Source organism: Anomaloglossus baeobatrachus, chromosome 9 (genome assembly GCF_048569485.1).
Source record: "Anomaloglossus baeobatrachus isolate aAnoBae1 chromosome 9, aAnoBae1.hap1, whole genome shotgun sequence".
NCBI classification, from domain to species: Eukaryota; Metazoa; Chordata; class Amphibia; order Anura; family Aromobatidae; genus Anomaloglossus; species Anomaloglossus baeobatrachus.
The window spans coordinates 201,448,130-201,468,350 of NC_134361.1; the positions used below are offsets into that span (position 1 = coordinate 201,448,130).

Consider the following 20,221-nt stretch of genomic DNA (forward strand, 5'->3'; position numbering starts at 1 on the left):
AATTGAAAATGATTTTGGATCACGGGATGGTCTATGCTTCCAAAAGAGGCACGCGTGATGGCGGACGGAATCTTCATCAGAAGAGGTTTACATTCAGGGGTGCAGACGAGAGCGAACCATTATGACTTATGCCAGACCTGAAGGGCCTGGTGGTTTGATTGCTCATTCATCCCATTTCTATGACCTTTGAGCCAATTTCTCATACTCCTGTCTTTTATTAGTGTTGTTCCCCTGAAAGGCTGTGCTCACATGAGGTTTTTTAGGAGGTTTTTAAAGCAGAAACTGAGAGGAAACTTTCCAAATCCTTCTTGTCATGACTATAGCTGGATACTGACGGGGTTAAATCTGGTGGGAGGGGTCTGCTTGGTTGTGCCTCGTTCCGGGGCTCACACCGCTTTATCATGGTGTGGATTCCTCTGGAACGCCGCCAGTAATAGTTCCGACTCTGCAGCGTGCGCAACTGGTTCATATGAGTTAGCCCTGATTCATCCCGCTGCCCAGCTTTCCTCTCCCTTACCTCCATTGCCTTGTACTGTTTGTCCGCCCTGTCTACCTGACCCTGGTCCTGTTCCGTGTCTTGGTCTCTTCCCCTTCCTTGTACTTACTTGCTCTCCCGGCCTCTGACCTTGGTAACGTTTCCTGACCTCGGCTCTGCTTCCCCTGTTTGGCTTTTGATGTGACTTCTCGGCTACTGACCCTTTTGCTTCCACCTGTTTACGGCTTGCTCACTCCCTCTGTATTGACGTGACATCCCGGTTTAGACTTAGGCTTGCTGACTACTCTTTCTGGTGCTTGCGCCCTCCTCTGGGCTTTTGTCTAAGTGCACTTTGGAGTTCCATCTCCATTCAGCGTCTGCGCCCCTTAATGGAAACCTGACACTTCTCAAAAACTTGGAGTTACTGCTCCAAAAACTTATCAAAAGACTCAAAAAGAGTAGTCCTGTGACCCAACAGTATCATAGATTGGACCAACCGAGGTTAAGTACCACCTTTCCAAAGGCTTATTATAAGCTCACGGTCTGCCTTTATGGGAGCAAGCTAAGAAAAAGGAGGAAATCAGAGAGCCCAAGAGCTACAACCAGTCAGACATTACGTAAATTGACCAACAATTGTCTTCTATCTTTTTAGGTAATCACTGGAATAATGAAGAGCTTACTTCTCCTGTGCTCCTGGGTGATCCTCTGCCATGCACTACCATTTGAACAAAGAGGATTTTGGGACTTTTCAATGGATGATGGACTAACAATGATGAAGGACGAGGCAACTGAGGATGGGTCAGGTTTTACTATATCTCCTCCAGTTGATGGTCCTGGAGCTTTACCCACCGGCATGCCACCCATGGACTTATGTCCATTTGGATGCCAGTGCCACCTTCGTGTTGTGCAGTGCTCTGACCTTGGTGAGTTGGAAAACCTTAACATTTTCATTTGTTACTTCTCTTTAGGGTAAATCCACATGGGTTCGAATTGCTGTGCAATTTATTTGCAGATTTACTCAGGTAAAATTCCACAGTGGATAACATTCTAGGTCGAAAATCGTCTACGTATCCATCCCTACGTGATACAGATAGATATAAAGAAGAAATATAGTCACATAACTTGTCTATTCAGTATACAGTTCTAGACTTATCAAGATCTTAGTAGTGCCCAGTCATCACTAGTTACGAGAAACGAGCATCCGAGCATAGTAGTGCCCACTCATCACTAATTATGAGTACCGAGCACCCGAGCATGGTAATGCTCACTCATCACTAGTCGACACACTTTTACAATTTTGAACTACTTCCTGGCAGGCCTTAAGGGACAGACGAAAACATCTTTCAACGGATTCCTTCTATCACTTAAGACTTCTCCGCTAGTGCTGGGGGTCTGGAGGAAACAGTCAATGATTTATAGCACCGGAATGTCTATTATAGCTACAAGCTGAGAGATTGGAATTTTAAAATGCTCCGACTAGAAAAACTGAAAAAGAGATGACCTCTCATTTTTTCTCTCTTGTAGCCCCTTTGGCAATAAGCAAATTACCAGGGGAGACCAGAGGTCTACTGTCCACGGGATATCACTCATAGAATAGATGATAGGTGTCCGATTGATGGCTCAATGACTCCAGTGGTTCCACCGATTGCAAAAATTAGGTTCCATGTTCCCAGTTTGGATGGAACGATGGTTGTCCATGTTTGGTGCTGTTCTTCTCAAAGTCTATTTGAGTACAGCGCTAGATGTCGTAAAACTTGGATGGAGCGGTGACTGCTCAACTGTGACTCCATCTAGGTAGAAATGTCGCGGGCAAAGGAGGGGACGCCGCGCTCTCCCACTGCTCGGGTCCGGCTGCCGCTGCTGCGGCCTGCTGCTGCTCGGTGGCTCGAGCGATGGGCCGGATCCCGGGGACTCGAGCGGCGCTCCTCGCCCGTGAGTGAAAAGGGATTGGTTTTTTTGGGATTGTTTATTGTCCGTGACGCCACCCACGGTTGTGGTGATTATGTGGACACCACTGCTGCTCTGTATGGGGATCCCGGGAGCGATGACAGGGAGCAGCAAAGTTGTTGGTTCTCCCCTCCGTGGGTAGGGGGTAGTTGTCCCGGGGCCCAGTGATGAGGTGGGTGATGAGGGATGGCGGGGCCGGTGCAGGGCTTGATGGGGTGCAGGGACGCGGGGGCAGCGCTGTGCCTCACGGCACTGTGGTACTCACTCAGCCTGAGACGGGGACACAGTTCTCGGTAAAACACACGGCTGGAAAGACGGTTCCCACGGACGGCTGAGGTTGCTTTTCCCCAGTAGTTGACGGTGACGGTCCCTTTTCCTGCACCTAAGATGATGTTGGTAGCGATGGGTTCCCACCGGTAACCCGCTCCCCGGCTTGGATATGTGCCGGAGGAGCCCCTCTTTGCCCGCAGGCGCTGGCCCTGAGAAACTGGTGCCTTGGCGGTGGCGGTGTCTCTCTCTAACGGTTGGACTGTTGCCTTCAATCGGGACTTGGTTGTTGGGAGACCCAGAGGCCCCCTTCACTAACGGATTTGGCAAATTCACAGCGACTCCTAGCCTTGCCGGGATTCGAAAGGCCCCTGCCAATGGTGCTGACTGCTCTTCGTATACCGCTCCGGTACCGCCGGGCCACCACCCGTCCACGGTCCTTTCGGCAACCTCCAAGCAGCCTCTCCTGCAGACAGTCACCGCCGTCTGCTGACCTTGCTGTCTCAGTCCGGGGCACACACCCGGACCAGCTTCAGGCTTCCTCAACTGTAACTGTCTCTTCCACTTTACTCCTCTCTCTTGCTCCTCTACCACTTCACTTCAACTCCTAAACTCAACTGCCTGGTTTTCCCGCCTCCAGGGCTGTGAACTCCTCGGTGGGCGGAGCCAACCGCCTGGCCCACCCCCTGGTGTGAACATCAGCCCCTGGAGGAAGGCAACAAGGATTTTTGTGTAGCTTTGGTGTTCCTATCTGGGGTGTAGGGTGTGGTGGTGTTATGACCTGTGACCCCTGGCTTGCCCAGGGCGTCACAGAAACATGGCACCTCGATTCTCATGATTGGTGGGGTGCCAGTGATCTCATACTTATTACCTATTTTATGGACCCTTGTTCTTCTTAAACAGGGTATCAGCAGTCAGAAAGTGATAAGTCGAAATTTGGGGATATGGCATTAGGGCCCTGGAGCTTAAAGAAGTTCTCTCCTTTCATAAAATCTTTGTCCTCAGGCACACTTTTGAAACAAAACCCAAAAACTAATTTCTCACTCACCCCAAGTCCAACTCTAAGGTCTGGGGACTGTGGGGCCAATCCAGTTCCTCTACTTCATTGTCATTGAACCATTTCTTCCCCAATCTCGCCGTATGCTTCGGGTTGTTCTCCTGCTGGAACACTATGTCATCCTTTTCATCCCCATAGTACTGGAGTACATGAAGTAACTAGTCTTGTAGGATCCTCACATACAGCTCCATATTGAGACCACCATCCATCCTGGTCATGTATCCAACACCTTTGGCTATGATTTCCTCCCCCCCCATATCATCAGGTTTCCTCCACCGAACTTGACAGTTCCTTCAATTTCTTCATCCGTTAGCTTCTTTTTCCTTTGTTTCTTCCAGACCCATTTGCCCGCATCAGAGCCCTATATTGACTTTCATCTCATCGCTCCAAATCGCCCATTTCCAGTCTTCTATTCTCCACTTTTTGTACTTTTTTTTGCAAACTCGAGCCGTCGCTTCTTATGACCATATTGAAGTCAAAGCTCCTTCCCCTTTTTTCCAGCCACAAATCCAGACTTGTGTAACATGCGTCGCCCGGTGCTTGCATGGATGTCTGTGATCTCACTATTATGGAGCATACGAGCCACCTCCACTGCCGGGTGTCACCAGAACTGATAGACCTTGTGATGAGCGACTTGTTGACTCTGATATTTTGCCTGGACATTACCTCTCGGCTTTTGAATGGATGGACGGACTTAATTTGTTATTCTTCATTTGTCATGGCCGCACATGATGCAGTTTGACAATTTTCTTGGCCGCGAGACCTCTATCAATGAGGTGGATGACGTGGTTTCTGATCGTCTTCATGGCTCCTCCTCGATTTCACTTGGAAATCACCTAATAACACACTGCTCTATTAGGGAATGTGAGGACAGGTTGTAATTTGTAGTATGCAAGAAGAAAAAGATTTTTCAAACACCAGGAGCAAAACAGTAACAATGCAGTGACCTGACAAGAATCCACATAACTAATCATATGATAAATATCTGCAAATCAAATTTATGTATCAGATAGCCAAGATGATTGTCCATAAAGTGAAGGTCATCTCACGCTCAAAACTATAGAGAATGGTGAGATATGGAGCCTGAAAGTTAGAAGCTCAAAACATTGTTACCCTTTTGCTTGTCAATGTATACAGTATATATTTTCGCTTTGGATGTATCTGTGAACAGGCTGCTGACCTTAAATACTGGTGAAACTTCTTGCAATGGATAGATTGACTTTTCAAAACCCAATGATGTAATGGAGACTTATGCTTATCTGATTTCATTGACAAGAGGAAATGTTCGGCTGTGAAGGGGTCCCCCCGGGAATGCCATGCTGGCACTGACTGTGGAATGTCTATCTCCTCCTCAAAGTGTTTGTAGAATCAGTCTGAGATCAGGGGGCTTCCTCAGGACATGACTGATCACAGGGGAATTGTCAATGGATGGATCATCAAACATGTGCAGAGTTTTCTGCCAAAATACATAGGAGCTGTGGATTTTTTTCCTTTTTCAAATAGATGGATTCATTTTTTTTTTGTTGCGGAAAATGTCATAATACTTAATCTCCAGCTGTGAAACATTTATTTAGTATATATTCTGCACTTCTCTATGATGCCCAGAAGAGGCTCCAGAACCAACATCTTAATATTTTCATCAATATGACACCCAGGTGTGAGCCCCTTGGGTCCTATCCATACTCTTGTACAGTGGCGTGACTAGAGTTCAATGGGCCCTCGATGCAAAATTTGGACCTGACCCCCCTCCAGCTTTCCTATGTACTGCTATCCTTCTTTACCTCAGCATCCAGCTTTCCCATGACCTACTATACATCTTTCCCTCAGCACCCAGCTTTCCCATGACTTACTATACATCTTTCCATCAGCACCCGGCTTTTCCATGCTGTGCTATACATCTTTTCCTCGGTACCCAGCTTTCCCATGACCTGCTATACATCTTTCCCTCAGCACCCGGCTTTCCCATGCTCTGCTATACATTTTTCCTTCATCACCCAGCTTTCCTATGCTCTGCTATACATCTTTCTCTCAGCACCCAGCTTTCCCATGACCTGCTATACATCTTTCCCTCAGCACACAGCTTCCCCATGCTCTGCTATACATCTTTCCCTCAGCACCCGGCTTTCCCATGCTGAGCTATACATCTTTCCCTCAGCACCCAGCTTTCCCATGCTCTGCTATACATCTTTCCCTCAGCACATGGCTTCCCCATGCTCTGCTATACATCTTTCCCTCAGCACCCGGCTTTCCCATGCTGAGCTATACATCTTTCCCTCAGCACCCAGCTTTCCCATGCTCTGCTATACATATTTCCCTCAGCACATGGCTTTCTCATGCTCTGCTATACATCTTTCCCTCAGCACCCGGCTTTCCCATGCTCAGCTATACATCTTTCCCTCAGCACCCAGCTTTCCCATGCTCTGCTATACATCTGTCCCTCAGCACCCAGCTTTCCCATGCTCTGCTATACATCTTTCCCTCAGCACCAAGCTTCCCTATGCTCTGCTATACATCTTTCTTTCAGCACCCTGTTTTCCCGTGCTCTTCTGTACATCTTTCTCTCAGCACCCAGCTTTTCCATGTTCTGCTATATATCTTTTTCCTATGCTCTGCTATACATCTTTCCCTCATCACCCAGTTTTCCCATGCTTTGCTATACATCTTTCCCTCAGCACCCATCTTTTCCATGTTTTGCTATACATCTTTCCCTCAGCACCCATCTTTTCCATGTTTTGCTATACATCTTTCCCTCATCACCCAGCTTTCCCATGATATCAGAGTATCAGATCACACCTACTACATATTGACATATTGGTATAGGATCTTGGAGATGGTAATACCCTTTTAAGGCTGTTTCATTGTGCATTTTTCCCATTCACTGTAGAGTATCATGAAGCTCAAGTTGACCCATATTGACATGTGTAGGTTGATGTTTAAGAGCATTACAATGTTGATGGATCGAGATGGTCCTAGGCAGGTTCACCGGACCTCATACGAAGGGAATGTGGTCAAGTAGGCTGAACCCTTCCATTAGGACCTACAAAGTCTACCTCTTGGATACGTCTAATGATACATACTCCTTTGACCCGGTAGCTTAACACTAGAACTACTGAGGTAGTCATTTTGACTACTTTGCACCATGTATTTCTATATAGGTGTCACGAGTCCTGTAGTTCTAGTGTTAATATCGTGGTCAATTTAGAGTAGTATTGCCATATGATTTAGGATAAGAAGCCAAACCAGAAACTCCATTTACAGACACGTGTTTCAGGATGTTTTCTCCTCATCAGTGCAAAACAGGAAACAACTGGTTGGGCTGGGTGAGAGGCCTTGGACAGGGGGAATAAAGGGGTAAAGTTTCTCCTTGTGGCACTTGATTTCGAGTCCTCTAATGCTCTGAAGTGGCTTTTCCTATACTTATTATTCAGTAGACATTTGATCTGACCTATTGTGGCTCCATAGCTGATGCTTGATAACCCAAAAGGATACCAGTGATTGAAAAATAACCTTTATTAATGAAGCAAACAGATCCGATTTGTGAGCATTCTCTCCCACACGGAAATAAGTGGAAAGTGGAGAATGGAAATAATGTGTTTTAGATAAAGCAAGAATGTGTTGATCATGGAATGTTCCTCCCGTCCGAAATAAAAGATAAGTGGATGATGGAGAGAATTTATGCCCTAGAACAAAACTGACTAAAGAAAAGAGGGACACGATCGTTCTCATGATCACAAAAATGGTCATAATACACTGATTCATATCACCCTCACTTCCCGATGACCCCAGAGGTGGACCCAGACCACAGGGGGAATATATGGGTGATGAAGGACAACCTTTTTGAAGTTGAAGGTGTAGAATCTATGGGAAACTCACATGCTTCACCCTTAAAAGGGTATTCCTTTGTCAGAAATTTAAGACATATAGACAAGGTAAGCCATAAATGTCTGATAAGGACCCATGCCTATCTTACATATAATGCCCTGTCTTGGAAAGGTCAACCTCTTTGATGTTGAGGGTGTAGAATCTTTGGGACACTCCCATTCTTCACCCTTAAAAGGGTATTATTCGCTTGTCAAAAATTTAAGACATATCAACAAGCCATAAGCCATAAATGTGTGATAGAGGCCCATGCCTATCTTAGGCCACTTTCACACGCACGTGCCTCCGGTACGTGTTTGGCAGTTTTCTCACGTACCGAAGACACATACACACGTAGACCTATGTATTCATATGGTTTTGGACACACGTAAGTATTTGTGCATGGAACGTGTGTCCGTTCCGTACTTACATGTGTCCGTGTGTTTCTCACGCCGACATGTCCGTTTTCTCTCCAGCATCATGGGTGTCACATGGAACGCAAGCGTGTCACACGTAATTCAAGCGGACCACATGGATGTGTTCCGTGTGACACGCATCGGAGAGAAGTCATGTGTCTGTGAGAAAAAACAAAACAAAACTTTACCACCTTCTCCAGCCCTGCAGTCTCTGCCGCTGTTGTCACTTGCTGCCGACAGCCGCTCATTATGCTAAGTGAATATTCACTTCACTGCGGCCGGAAGCAGCAGCGGGGAGTCGGCAGGATCGAAGATCAGCACCATGGACAGCGACGCCAGGAACAGGTGAGCAGAAAGTTCCCGTTCTCCGTGTGTTATCACGGATAACACACGGAGAACACACGTGTGAAATACACAAGGCACACCTAGGACAATATGCACCGTTGGCACGTTCGTGAAAAACGTGCGTGATTTTTACGGACGTGTAAAAGAGGCCTAACATATAAGGCCCTGTCTTGACAAAGGTCAACCTCTTTGACGTTGAGTGTGTAGAATCTTTGGGACACTCCCATTCTTCACCCTTAAAAGGGTGTTCCCTTGTCAGAAATTTAAGATATATCAACAAGGTAAGCCATAAATGTCTGATAGGGACCTATGCCTATCTTACATATGAGACCCTGTATTGAGCCACCATAAATGGAGAGGCTGTTCCTATGGGAGTTCTGAAAATTTCCGCGCAAAAGGTTTTGGCCACATGAAATAGAGCCTTGTTCTCAAGATCCCAGACATAGGACCTACATCTAGGGGATATGTCATAAATGTCTGAAATGGGAATACCACTCTAACACCCTCATGGAGGTATGGGCTTTTCTCCTTAGATCTCCAGATGTTGGTCTCCTTGAGTAGTCATTGATTGACCATTTGAAAGTGCTTTGAGACATGATGGTGGCACAAATGAGCCAAAAGCCAATGGCAGGAAAGTAGTCAAAATCAGGAATAAGTATTAGGGAAGGACCAAGACGTTGTTAGAAGATGGAGAAGTCAATTTCAAGGTTTCCAGAAAGAAGTCTCCAAGTATGAACCTGAAGGAGAAAATCCGAGTACCAGGTATCAGAGAATATTATACACAAAAATACTGCAGTAATAAATCATGACCCAACGTGGTGATTTAATGGAACCATACTGGTAACCACTGTAGTGGAAAGCAGAGAGAAATTGGTGGAGGGCAGGAAGTTGGTTGACTCCTTTGCGAAAAGCTAAGAGCTACGGTATTCGCCAGCCTCTTAAGGCCTAATGGGCAAAATATGGAGTGGCCCAACATATTTTTCAGACCCAAATAAATAGGGAAGTCTTGAACTGGTTGACAGTCAAGGCCTTAAGGAAAGGAGTAAAATGTCTATGTCTGAAAAAGCCTTCTACGTATCTAGGCCTAGTGAGGTGCAAGGTCGGTAGGTAAAACCAGCAGCTGTCAAATGACTATGAGTAACGTGGGCTTCTTCCAAGACATCCGGACACCGTAAAGCAGAGTCCACCTTCAAGCAGACGCGTCTCAATGTCGGCTATTAGTTAAATTCCCATCGCGTTATATAAGCATTTCCAAATGTGCCCACCACTGGGGGTTATGTATCGCCTGCCCCATGATGAGGAGCAGGAGGGGGCACCCAAAGTGTGGAGTGAATGACTGCAGGACCATTACGTCAGAGGTGTGCTCTGATAAATTAGACATTTTCCAGACTCTCACTCTCCGGTTTGATTCCTGGGAATTAACCCCTTAATCCTTTAGGATATTCATTACATAACGCCATAAGTATGTGAAAGGCAATAGATGATGTACTAATCCGTCAAGTTGTGAAGGATAAGTTATACGTTCAGATCTGTGTTGTCCAAATTCTTGGAAAAAGTCAAATATAATAAAAAAAGAGTATCCGACACTAAAACTAATATGTACTAATCCAGGAAGAGAGGACGCCCCATGATAAAGATCAACACCGGCTCTCATTATGCTGCTTGGTTTTGCCACCTGGTGTTGGTTTCCTCTTTTTATGACCCATGGAATGATTCCTCACCCAGTTCCTTCGTAGATAAACTTGTGGGCTTTTGGAAGTGGTCATGCGGGAGATCTTATGGAATGATCTGCAAAGAATGCAGTTGAGATTTTTCCATAAATACAAACCTTTTTCGAGTTCAGCACTGCCTAAATACGAAGCATCCCGGCATCTGCATCTACTATTTTCAGTAAGGTCTCAAGGTGCTGTTGCCCAACTCGTTCAGGAGTTCTGGTGGTCTTTCATTTTTGTGGGAGAGGTGGCAAGTAGGGAGGAAGGATAATCCTACACAAGTTTTCACCAAATGGATGGGACCAACCAGGACTAACCCTAATCTTTTCAAGGACCCCAAAAGAACCATATGGTCTCAGGAACAACTTGAACCTCTAAGGCTCCAGATCTACAATGTGACATTTTAAACACTGATGTCTTCTATTATGGTAGAGTAGTCCCCCTCCAACATTAGGACCTTTAAGTGACTTCTAAATATGCACCCCCATAGCTATGTCCCTGTACATCCTTTATGTTAATATGGCTTGGTGTCACTTGCAAAACACATGCTAGTTCCAAGGTGCCACTGTATTATGGGGGGATCACTTGGTGAGGTGGATTTTTGAAGCAGCAGCTCAGGTAGGACCAGATGGACCAAAGGCGATGACACAGTTACTTTTCAGATGGCACATAAAACAGCGGGATGTCAGTGATCAACTCGTGATCAGGATTCACTAAGTCGTATGTCAGTGTGATTACACGGACAGAGGCCATGGCACGATAGGTTGGGCTTGCTTTGAGCCTAACATGGGTGTGGGAGTTGGCCTTAATAGGCCTTCTAATGATATTACTAGAGTTCATTAGGCAACTTGTAAAACCTGGTGTGAATGTGGCGCCCTGGACTAGCCAGGTCGTCACAGGTACTACAACATACACCCCCACCCTGAGACAGGCACATTAGCCAGACACAAAATCCTTGTTGCCTCCCTCCAAGCGCTGATGTCCACACCAGGTGGGGTGGAGCCAGGCGGTTGGCCCCACCCACTGAGGAGTTCAGTGTCCTGGAGGCGGGAGAAGGAAGTCAGTCAGTGCAGAGAACAGTTAGGGAAGTGGTAGGAGAGGAGCAAACTGACCGTGTCCGGGTGTGTGGCCCGGGCACCAAGAGCAAGGTTGGCAGACGGTGGTGGCCGTCTGCAGGAGAGGCAGATCAATGCGGAACCATAGGACCGGGGACGGGCGGTGGCCTGCCGGTACCGAACCGGGGAGCGAAGTGAAGTCAGCACACTCAGGCAGGGTCTACGGACAGCGACCAGGCTTGGAGTCGCCATTAGAGGTCAAATCCGTCAGTGACCGGAACCCCAGGGGGTTTCCTAACAGCCAAGACCCGATTGAAGGCAACCGTCCAACCAACAGAATGAAATACAGCTACCGCCACAGCTAGAGTTCCAAGGGCCAGAGCCTGCGGGCAAAAGGGCTCCTCCGGCACATACACACGCCGGGGAGCGGGTTACCGGTGGGAATCCATCGGGACTGAACATACACAAAGGTGCAGGGAAAGGCAGCCACCACTAACCGTCCAGGAGAAGCCACAGCAGCCGGCTGTGGGACCCGTCCATCCAGCCGTTTGGTTTACCAGAGACTTTGCGTACCTTTGTGGCTGAGTGAGTACTACCGTGCCGTCTGGCGTTGCGTTGCGCAGTCCAAGCGACCCTGCACCCATCCAACCCTGCCTCCCTGTCATCTCACCGGGCCCCGGGACCACCAACCCCTACCCACGGAGGGGGAAAACAACATCCCAGCTGCTCCCTGCCATCGCTCCCGGCATCCCCATCACCAGCAGCGGTGTTGCCCAACCTCACCACAACCCGTGGGTGGCGTCACGGACCAAATCCCCAAACCAAACTACCCCCTTTTACTCACGGGCGAGGAGCGCCGCTCGAGTCCCAGGATCCGGACCACCGCTCGAGCCACCGACCAGCCATCGCAGCAGCGCCGGACCCGAGCATTAGCGAGCGCAGCGCAGCGGCGTCCTTCCCCTCCCCGCGACAACTTGGTGTCACGAACAGGATCTTACTGTTCTGCCGGCTGGTAGAAGTGCGCCTTGTGCCCCGCCGGCGGTGTCTGGCCGAAAAAATTCAGAATCCGCCATCTTGGGCGCGAAGATTTTCCCGCTCGAGCGTCTTCTCGAGCAGTGGAGGCGCGAAAGCCGAAGCCCCACCCCTGAAAAGGAGGTGCCGAGAAAAGACCAAGAGGGGACGCGGATGGAGAGATGGCGGCGTCTTCGGGCTGGAGCGCGGGAGCGCCCGCCACCGGAGCGTCTAAGCTCTGGAGGGGCAGAGAAGGAGTAGCCTTTGAAGACTGCGGCCCGGGTGAGCTCCACGCCGAGACCGCTGCGTGGCTGGAACGGGAGCTGGGCCGGTTCTGCTTGAAGGTGAGGGCGCAGAGCTTGCAGCAGCTGCTGGATTGGAAGGCGGAGGTGCGCAGGATGGTCGCCGTGGTGTGGGCCGTGAGCAAGGGGCCGCGGCGGCCGTGCCGCATCGTGATCAGGCCACCCAAGTTCCTGAACCAGCCTTGATTGAGTGGGAGCCCGGGGCCGGTACTGTAGCAGGGGGTCCAGAGAGAGTGCAGCTGTTGGAAGAGGAGGTCCCGAGCATGCTGCCCCCGCCACCGTTTCCAACGGCGATCAGCGGTTCTGGACTGCACTGCTTATCGAAGGAGAACCCGATGTACCGTCCGGTCCCCGATTGGGCCGACCCCCCGCGGTGGTAGCCGCCCCCAAAGGCAGCGGTCCCTCCGTTGCACCGTTGTCCCCATTAGGACCATCAGTACCGTTACAAGTAAATGAATGATAAGACTGATCAAACCGAAGTTTAACCTGATTGACACCATGATTGACCCGGCCGTTGCCGGCAAGTTGTCCCCGCAGGGACCCTTTGTACCGTTGCATGAGGAACTCTTCATGGACATGCCTGAGAACTTGCAGGGCACCCACTAACTTGTGGGATTGTAAATATGTTGGGGCATGTTTCCGTTGCCGCCTCCAGAGAGGCTGATTTGGAGGATGGGCCTGGAGGAAAGAGATGGCCCAGGCCCGCCACTACCGCAACCGGTGCCAATCCTCCGAGGGTCAGGGGCCCCCCATGGACGTGGGGTCCCCTGAAGTGACAGCCGGGTGCGAGGCACCGTACCCGTTCCCGCTCTGGCAGCCTGGATCTGGACTGGGGTCAAGGGGTGCTGCCCACTTCTTAGGGGCAGCATCAGGGCTAGGTTGCTTGGGTGGGAGAGCGGAAGCCGTCCGCTGTTATTAAAAATGTAAATATATGTGTTTTTGCAACGTTCAAAATGACCTGAAGTATGCTTAATGTTTACCATTACATGTTATTTATTATTTTTACAGTTGAAAAGAAAAATAAAACCGGTGATGGACGGGCAGCCCGCGGACGGTCTGCATTTAACCAAGGGGGAATGTGGCGCCCTGGACTAGCCAGGTCGTCACAGGTACTACAACATACACCCCCACCCTGAGACAGGCACATCAGCCAGACACAAAATCCTTGTTGCCTCCCTCCAGGGGCTGATGTCCACACCAGGTGGGGTGGAGCCAGGCGGTTGGCCCCACCCACTGAGGAGTTCACAGTCCTGGAGGCGGGAGAAGGAAGTCAGTCAGTGCAGAGAACAGTTAGGGAAGTGGTAGGAGAGGAGCAAACTGACCGTGTCCGGGTGTGTGGCCCGGGCACCAAGAGCAAGGTTGGCAGACGGTGGTGGCCGTCTGCAGGAGAGGCAGATCAACGCGGAACCGTAGGACCGGGGACGGGGGGTGACCCGCCGGTACCGAACCGGGGAACGAAGTGAAGCCAGCACACTCAAGCAGGGCCTACGGACCCCGACCAGGCTTGGAGTCGCCATTAGAGGTCAAATCCGTCAGTGACCGGAACCCCAGGGGTTTCCTAACAGCCAAGACCCGATTGAAGGCAACCGTCCAACCAACACAAGGAAATACAGCTACCGCCACAGCTAGAGTTCCAAGGGCCAGAGCCTGCGGGCAAAAGGGCTCCTCCGGCACATACACACGTCGGGGAGCGGGTTACCGGTGGGAATCCATCGGGGCCGAACATACACAAAGGTGCAGGGAAAGGCAGCCACCACTAACCGTCCAGGAGAAGCCACAGCAGCCGGCTGCGGGACCCGTCCATCCAGCCGTTTGGTTTACCAGAGACTTTGCGTACCTTTGTGACTGAGTGAGTACTACCGTGCCGTCTGGCACCGCGCTGCGCAGTCCAAGCGACCCTGCACCCATCCACCCGTGCCTCCCTATCATCTCACCGGGCCCCGGGACCACCAACCCCTACCCACGGAGGGGGAAAACAACATCCCAGCTGCTCCCTGCCATCACTCCCGGGATCCCCGTCACCAGCAGCGGTGGTGCCCAACCTCACCACAACCCGTGGGTGGCGTCACGGACCAAATCCCCAAACCAAACTACCCCCTTTCACTCACGGACGAAGAGCGCCGCTCGAGTCCCCGGATCCGGCCCACCACTTGAGTTGGTTGACCCGAGCATTAGCGAGCGCAGCGGCGTCCTTCCCCGCCCGCGACATGAACCACAGCAAAGGATGCCATAGGTGAAGGGAGTAGGGCCCAGCCCTGTGTCACGGGTGTGTCACATGTGACAGACAGTCATGTGGTTTCTGGCCAAAGAAGGTCACAGCGTTTGGCTGCAGAGAATGCTCCCTGACTTTCCATTGTTCCTGTTGTCAGTATTCATTGGTATAGGTAGCTTTCCTGCTGGATTCTACTGCCTCCCTTTTCGACCCAGCAGGAGCTTGCCTTCCACCATGCTGTTGATCATCAGTATTCCCTTGGTGTTTAAATACCTCTTCCTTCCTTTGGACTGGTGCTGGTGATATTTTCCAGTTCCTTCAAGCCTTGGTTGCAAGCAGGTTGTACTCCTCTGTAGTATCGTTGCTGAAAACTCTGCTGAACTTCTACCTCAGTTATCTAATGATAAGTAGTTCATGCATTTTCTCCCTGTGTGTCCTCCTTGTGTCTTTTATAGTTGTTTAGTGGGGTTGACGAAGAGCTCTTCCCAGCCATTCCCTATTTAGGGCCCAGCACTAGGGATACATAGGGCCAGGTATATGGCTTAGTGCATAGATGAGGAACCAATCTAGGGTGGTGAGGGACCCCAGGACCAGCACTAGGGATACCTGGGGTCAGGTATATGGCTCAGTGCATAGATGAGGAACCTATCTAGGGTGGTGAGGGACCCCAGGGCCCAGCACTAGTGATACCTAGGGTCAGGTATCCTGCTCGGCGCATAAGTGGGGAACCTATCTAGGGTGGTGAGGGACCCCAAGACCAGCACTAGGGATACCTAGGGTCAGGTATCCTGCTCGGCGCATAGTTGTGGAACCTATCTAGGGTGGTGAGGGACCCCAGGACCAGCAGTAGGGCTACCTAGGGTCAGGTATCCTGCTCGGCGCATAAGTGGGGAACCTATCTAGAGTGGTGAGGGACTCCAGGACCAGCACTAGGGATACCTAGGGTCAAGAATCCTGCTCAGCGCATAGGTGCAGAACCTACCTAGGGTGGTGAGGGACCCCATGGCCCAGCACTAGGGATACATAGGATCAGGTATCTGGCTCGGAGCATAGCTGTGGAACCTATCTAGGGTGGTGAGGGACCTCAGGGACCAGTGGTAGGTTTGGTCAGGGGTCACCATCTTCCCCTTCCCTAGACACAGGGTTTCCCTTTCCCTTTGCTGTACTTCTCCGTGCCTAGCGTGACACCCTAGAGCTGAGACAGGTGTGTAAAAGGTGCCCATTAATTACTAAAGATACTTAGAATATGGCTATAAATACTGTAAATCACTAATAATTATCATTTTTGGTTCTTATTGTTCTGCTACTGTTTGTTCCAAAGACCAGTTGTGTCACTGACCCTTTCCTAATTTTTTGTACCTACATTATACATATAAAGAGACATCTCATATATTATTGTTTATTTCCCTAAAATTTCTATAGTTTAACCACTTATTATATTCAACAAATAGCTAATAAGTAAAGCTGCCCTTTTTGATGACAAAATATATACTGCATGTATATACAGACATATGTCATGAGCGTGTCCCACTCTCTGGGGAGACCTCTGGCGAGTCTGAGACCAGAAAGACACAACGCCACTTTGTTTGCAGGTTTACAACTTGTATTTGAGTGAAATATATTTTCTTTTTGTGCTGTAGGGGTTAAGGACTCTTTCCTATCTGGCTGTGCTTTGTAGCCTTAATCTCAGGTGCAGCTCTTTTGTGACCAACTCCCCTTCGCTATAAAAAGTCGCTTGTCTTACCATCTGATGCCAGTTATAGATTCTCATTCTATGGTGACTGTCGCGGGCGGAGGGGCCGCGCTCGCTACTCTCGGGTCCGTGGCTGCTGCTGCTGCTCGGTGGCTCGAGCGGTGGGCTGGACCCGGGAACTCGAGCAGCGCTCCTCGCCCATGAGTGAAAAAGGGGTGGTTTGTTTTGGGTGAGAGTTCGTGATGCCACCCACGGGTGGTGGTGATAATGGGCACCACCGCTGCCGGTGACGGGGATCCCGGGTGCGATGGCAGGGAGCAGCTAGGATGTTGGTTCCCCCTCTGTGGGTAGGGGTTGGTGATCCCGGGGCCCGGTGGTGGAACGGGGAGGCTGGATGGCTGGGGTGCAGGGTTGCAGGGGCAGTGCGGCGCGGTGCCGGATGGCACTGTGGTACTCACTCAGGCACAAATTCACAGAGTCTGTGGTAAACCAAACGGCTGGATGGACGGGTCCCACAGCCGGCTGCAGTGTCTTTGCTCTCCCCGGACAGGTTGATGGTGGCTGTCTTTCCCTGCACCTGTGTATGTATGTGTTGACTCTGATGGTTTCCCACCCGTAGTCCGCTCCCCGGCGTATAGGTACCGAAGGAGCCCGTTTTGCCCGCAGGCACTGGCCCTTGGGTCTCTAGCCTATGGCGGTGGCTGTGTATCCTCACGGTGTGGACTGTTGCCTTCTGTCGGGACTTGGGTGTTAGGAAACCCCTAGGGTTCCGGTCACTCTCGGATTTGACCGTTGTCGGCGGCTCCAAGCCTAGTCGGGGTCCAATGGCCCTGCCTGTTACGGGGGGACCGGCAGATTAGGACCAGGGGTATATATCCCAATCGCCAGTCGGGGCCCACTGTGCTCCAGATGGTAATGGAGCTGCTGGCACCCTGTGGGTTAGGCGGAGACTATAGAGCTGGATGGCTCAGATAACTCAAGGAACCGGTCACGTGTGTAGGGACACGTCAGACCGGACGACAACCCAGTTAGCGTTTCGGTGGAGCGGACGCTACTCCGACCACGTGTGTAACAACACGTCAGGCCGGATGGTAACCAGTTAGTGTTGACCGAGAAGACCGCTGCGACAGCGCCCTGTCGGCCACGCGTGTAAGACACGTCAGGCCGAGCGGTCCTCCGATTAGCGTTTCTGGCCACCACTCGACTGGCCACGTGTGTAAAGGACACGTCAGACCAGGTAGTCACACCAGTAGCATTTGACTGGGAAGCCGAGGAGGATAATAGGGTTCACACACCCAATCCAGGAACACCCTGTTAACTTCCAGGGGTTCTGGGGTGCGCTGTCCGTGCGCGTAGAGGGCACAACCGGACAGGTGGCGCAGCAGGTACACTGTCCGTGTGCGTAGAGGGCAGTCTCGGACAGGTGACGCAGCAGGTATTCTGTCCATGTGCGTAGGAGGCACAACTGAACAGGTGACGCAGCAGCCGCAACCCAGTTAACGCCACTGGACTGCTCTAGCACAACAGGATTGGTAGCAAGGAAGCACGGCGCCTGACCCTCATGTGCTGAGCCACGAATCTTGGCGTGACAGGCACCGTTCGCCTAGCCCTACCTACCGCTTCCAACAAGGCTTATGCCACCAAGAACTCTAAATGAAGACTGCGCCCCTCCATGTTGTCTCCAGCCCCTTTTATAACCTGGGTCCGCCCCAAACCCAGGGTGGAACCACCAAGGTCCAATAGCAGAGTGCCATGTCATCAGTGACGTCACATGCGACCTATCCGGAACCGCCACGTCATTGATGACCTCATGGCAGCCACGCCCCAAACACTTCACCAGTCATCGTTTGACGACCAATGGTGAGGTGCCAGATCATAGGGGCGGGCCTCTGCGAGCCAGTCCGGAGTTGCCACGTCATCAGGACACCTGACACCTTCTGCCCTATCAGGGCCTGCCACCTCACGGACATGCTCACTGAGGTCCTTACCGGACCAAGCCTCTGATGCACTAAGTGCCTGAGCATGCTTAGTAGCCTAAGCAACAGGCTCAGAAAGCAGACTATCAGTTTGAGCATGCTCAGTAGGCACATCCCAGAACTTAGACACAGCACGAAGTCCAAGTACCTGTGCAAAGAGGCTGTTAGGGTTAATTGTGGGAGCATGCTCAGTAGCCTGAACTGAGGACTTAGTCTCAGACATAACACAATCAGGCTGAGCATGCTCACTAGGCAAAACACCGTGTTTAGACTCTGGCTGGGGTAAATCGGCACACGCATGCGCACTAGCCGCCTCTCCACACTTAGACGTGGTGGAAGGAGCAGCCAACTGGACGACCCGAGGCACGGCCAAGAACGGCAGCCGGCGCCTGGGCGCAACAGGAACCGCAGCAGGCTGCTTGCGGCTATGGCAGCGCCGGTTCGTAACAGTACCCCCCCATCTAGCGGCCCTCCCACTCGAATGGTCTATAGTCGCCACAGATACCACTGAGCGACGGGCGGAAGATGGAGACATGCAGTGAGAGCTACAAGACTCGCTCCACCGCGTAATCACCCCAGACGACCAGTCGATATGTGGGGAATGCCGCTTCAACCAAGGAATACCCAGCAGAATATCATCTGCACCCTTAGGGAGAACCAGAAATGAAATGGTCTCCCTATGCCCAGATGACATGGCAAGGGTAATGGGCACTGTCCGCTGGTGAATTACCTTGGGCAACAAGGACCCATCCACCACACGGACTCTCACTGGCCTTGGCATTTGCACCAGCAGGATGGCATGCCGCCGGGCAAAAGAGGAGGAGATGAAACTATCCCCAGCACCTGTGTCCACACTTGCCCTTGTGGACCATGTTGACCCCTTAAAGGAAATGGACGCGGGAAACGTCACCCTAATGGATGACGCAGAGTCCAGTCTACCTCCAGCTATGGTCACCAATCGCGGTCGCTTACCCTGACGCTTTGGGCAACGGTTGGCATAATGACCATACTGCCCACAAGCGAAACAAGAAATGCCCTTGCGACTCGAAGACCTAGCAACACCAACCCTAGCGATCTCCATAGGAACAGAGATGTCCTCTAAGGGAGATGCAGTAGGAGAGACCACTACAGTGGCTGAACAACCCTCTGACCTGCGCTCCAGCTGACATTCGGAGGTCCGCAGGTCAATGCGGGTAGCCAGAGTCATGAGGCCCTCAAGGGTAGTTGGTACCTCACGCGACGCTAATGCGTCCTTCACGTGCGAGGCTAATCCCCTCCAGAACAGTGGAATGAGAGTCCTCTCTGACCACCCCAGTTCTGCAGCAAGTGTCCTGAAACTCACAGCATATTGACTTGAGGAGGTACGCCCCTGCTCCAAAGTCAGTAGCTGTAGGGCCGAGTCGTGAGTGACCTGAGGCCCCAGGAACACTTGTCGCAAGGACTCCAAAAACTCCTTAGAGTCTTGTACTACGGGGTCATTACTCTCCCACAATGGTGTAGCCCACTCCAGTGCTCTATCAGAGAGCAAGGAGATGATAAACCCCACCTTAGACCTCTCTGTAGGAAACCGTGCAGCCAACAGCTCTAGATGGACTGAGCACTGGTTCACGAATCCCCTACATGCCTTGCTGTTCCCCGTAAATTTGTTGGGCAGCGAGAGGTGAGGGAGGGTTGTAGTAGGCTTGGTGACGGACACCATTGCAGCCGCTTGAGCCACCACATCATCCATATCAGCAGCAAGAGCAGACTTCTCCAGAGACCTCACTCTGGCATCAAGCTGCAGTATGAACTGACGTAGCTGCTCCATCTCCGCCATGCCAGCCAGACCCGGGCGCAGTCTTACTTTTACGGGGGGACCGGCAGATTAGGACCAGGGGTATATATCCCAATCGCCA

The 20,221-nt window shown here is 51.0% G+C and overlaps 1 protein-coding gene across 1 annotated transcript in view; it reads left to right on the plus strand.

Moving 5' to 3' along the window:
• The window catches only part of BGN (biglycan), a 70,664-nt gene that overhangs the window by 30,452 nt on the left and 19,991 nt on the right, over positions 1–20,221 (plus strand). Inside the window, exon 2 of the mRNA XM_075324256.1 lies at positions 1,128–1,398. Within this exon, the coding sequence (XP_075180371.1) occupies positions 1,143–1,398 (256 nt within the window). The 5' untranslated portion in view covers positions 1,128–1,142. The remainder of the gene's footprint in view (positions 1–1,127; positions 1,399–20,221) is intronic.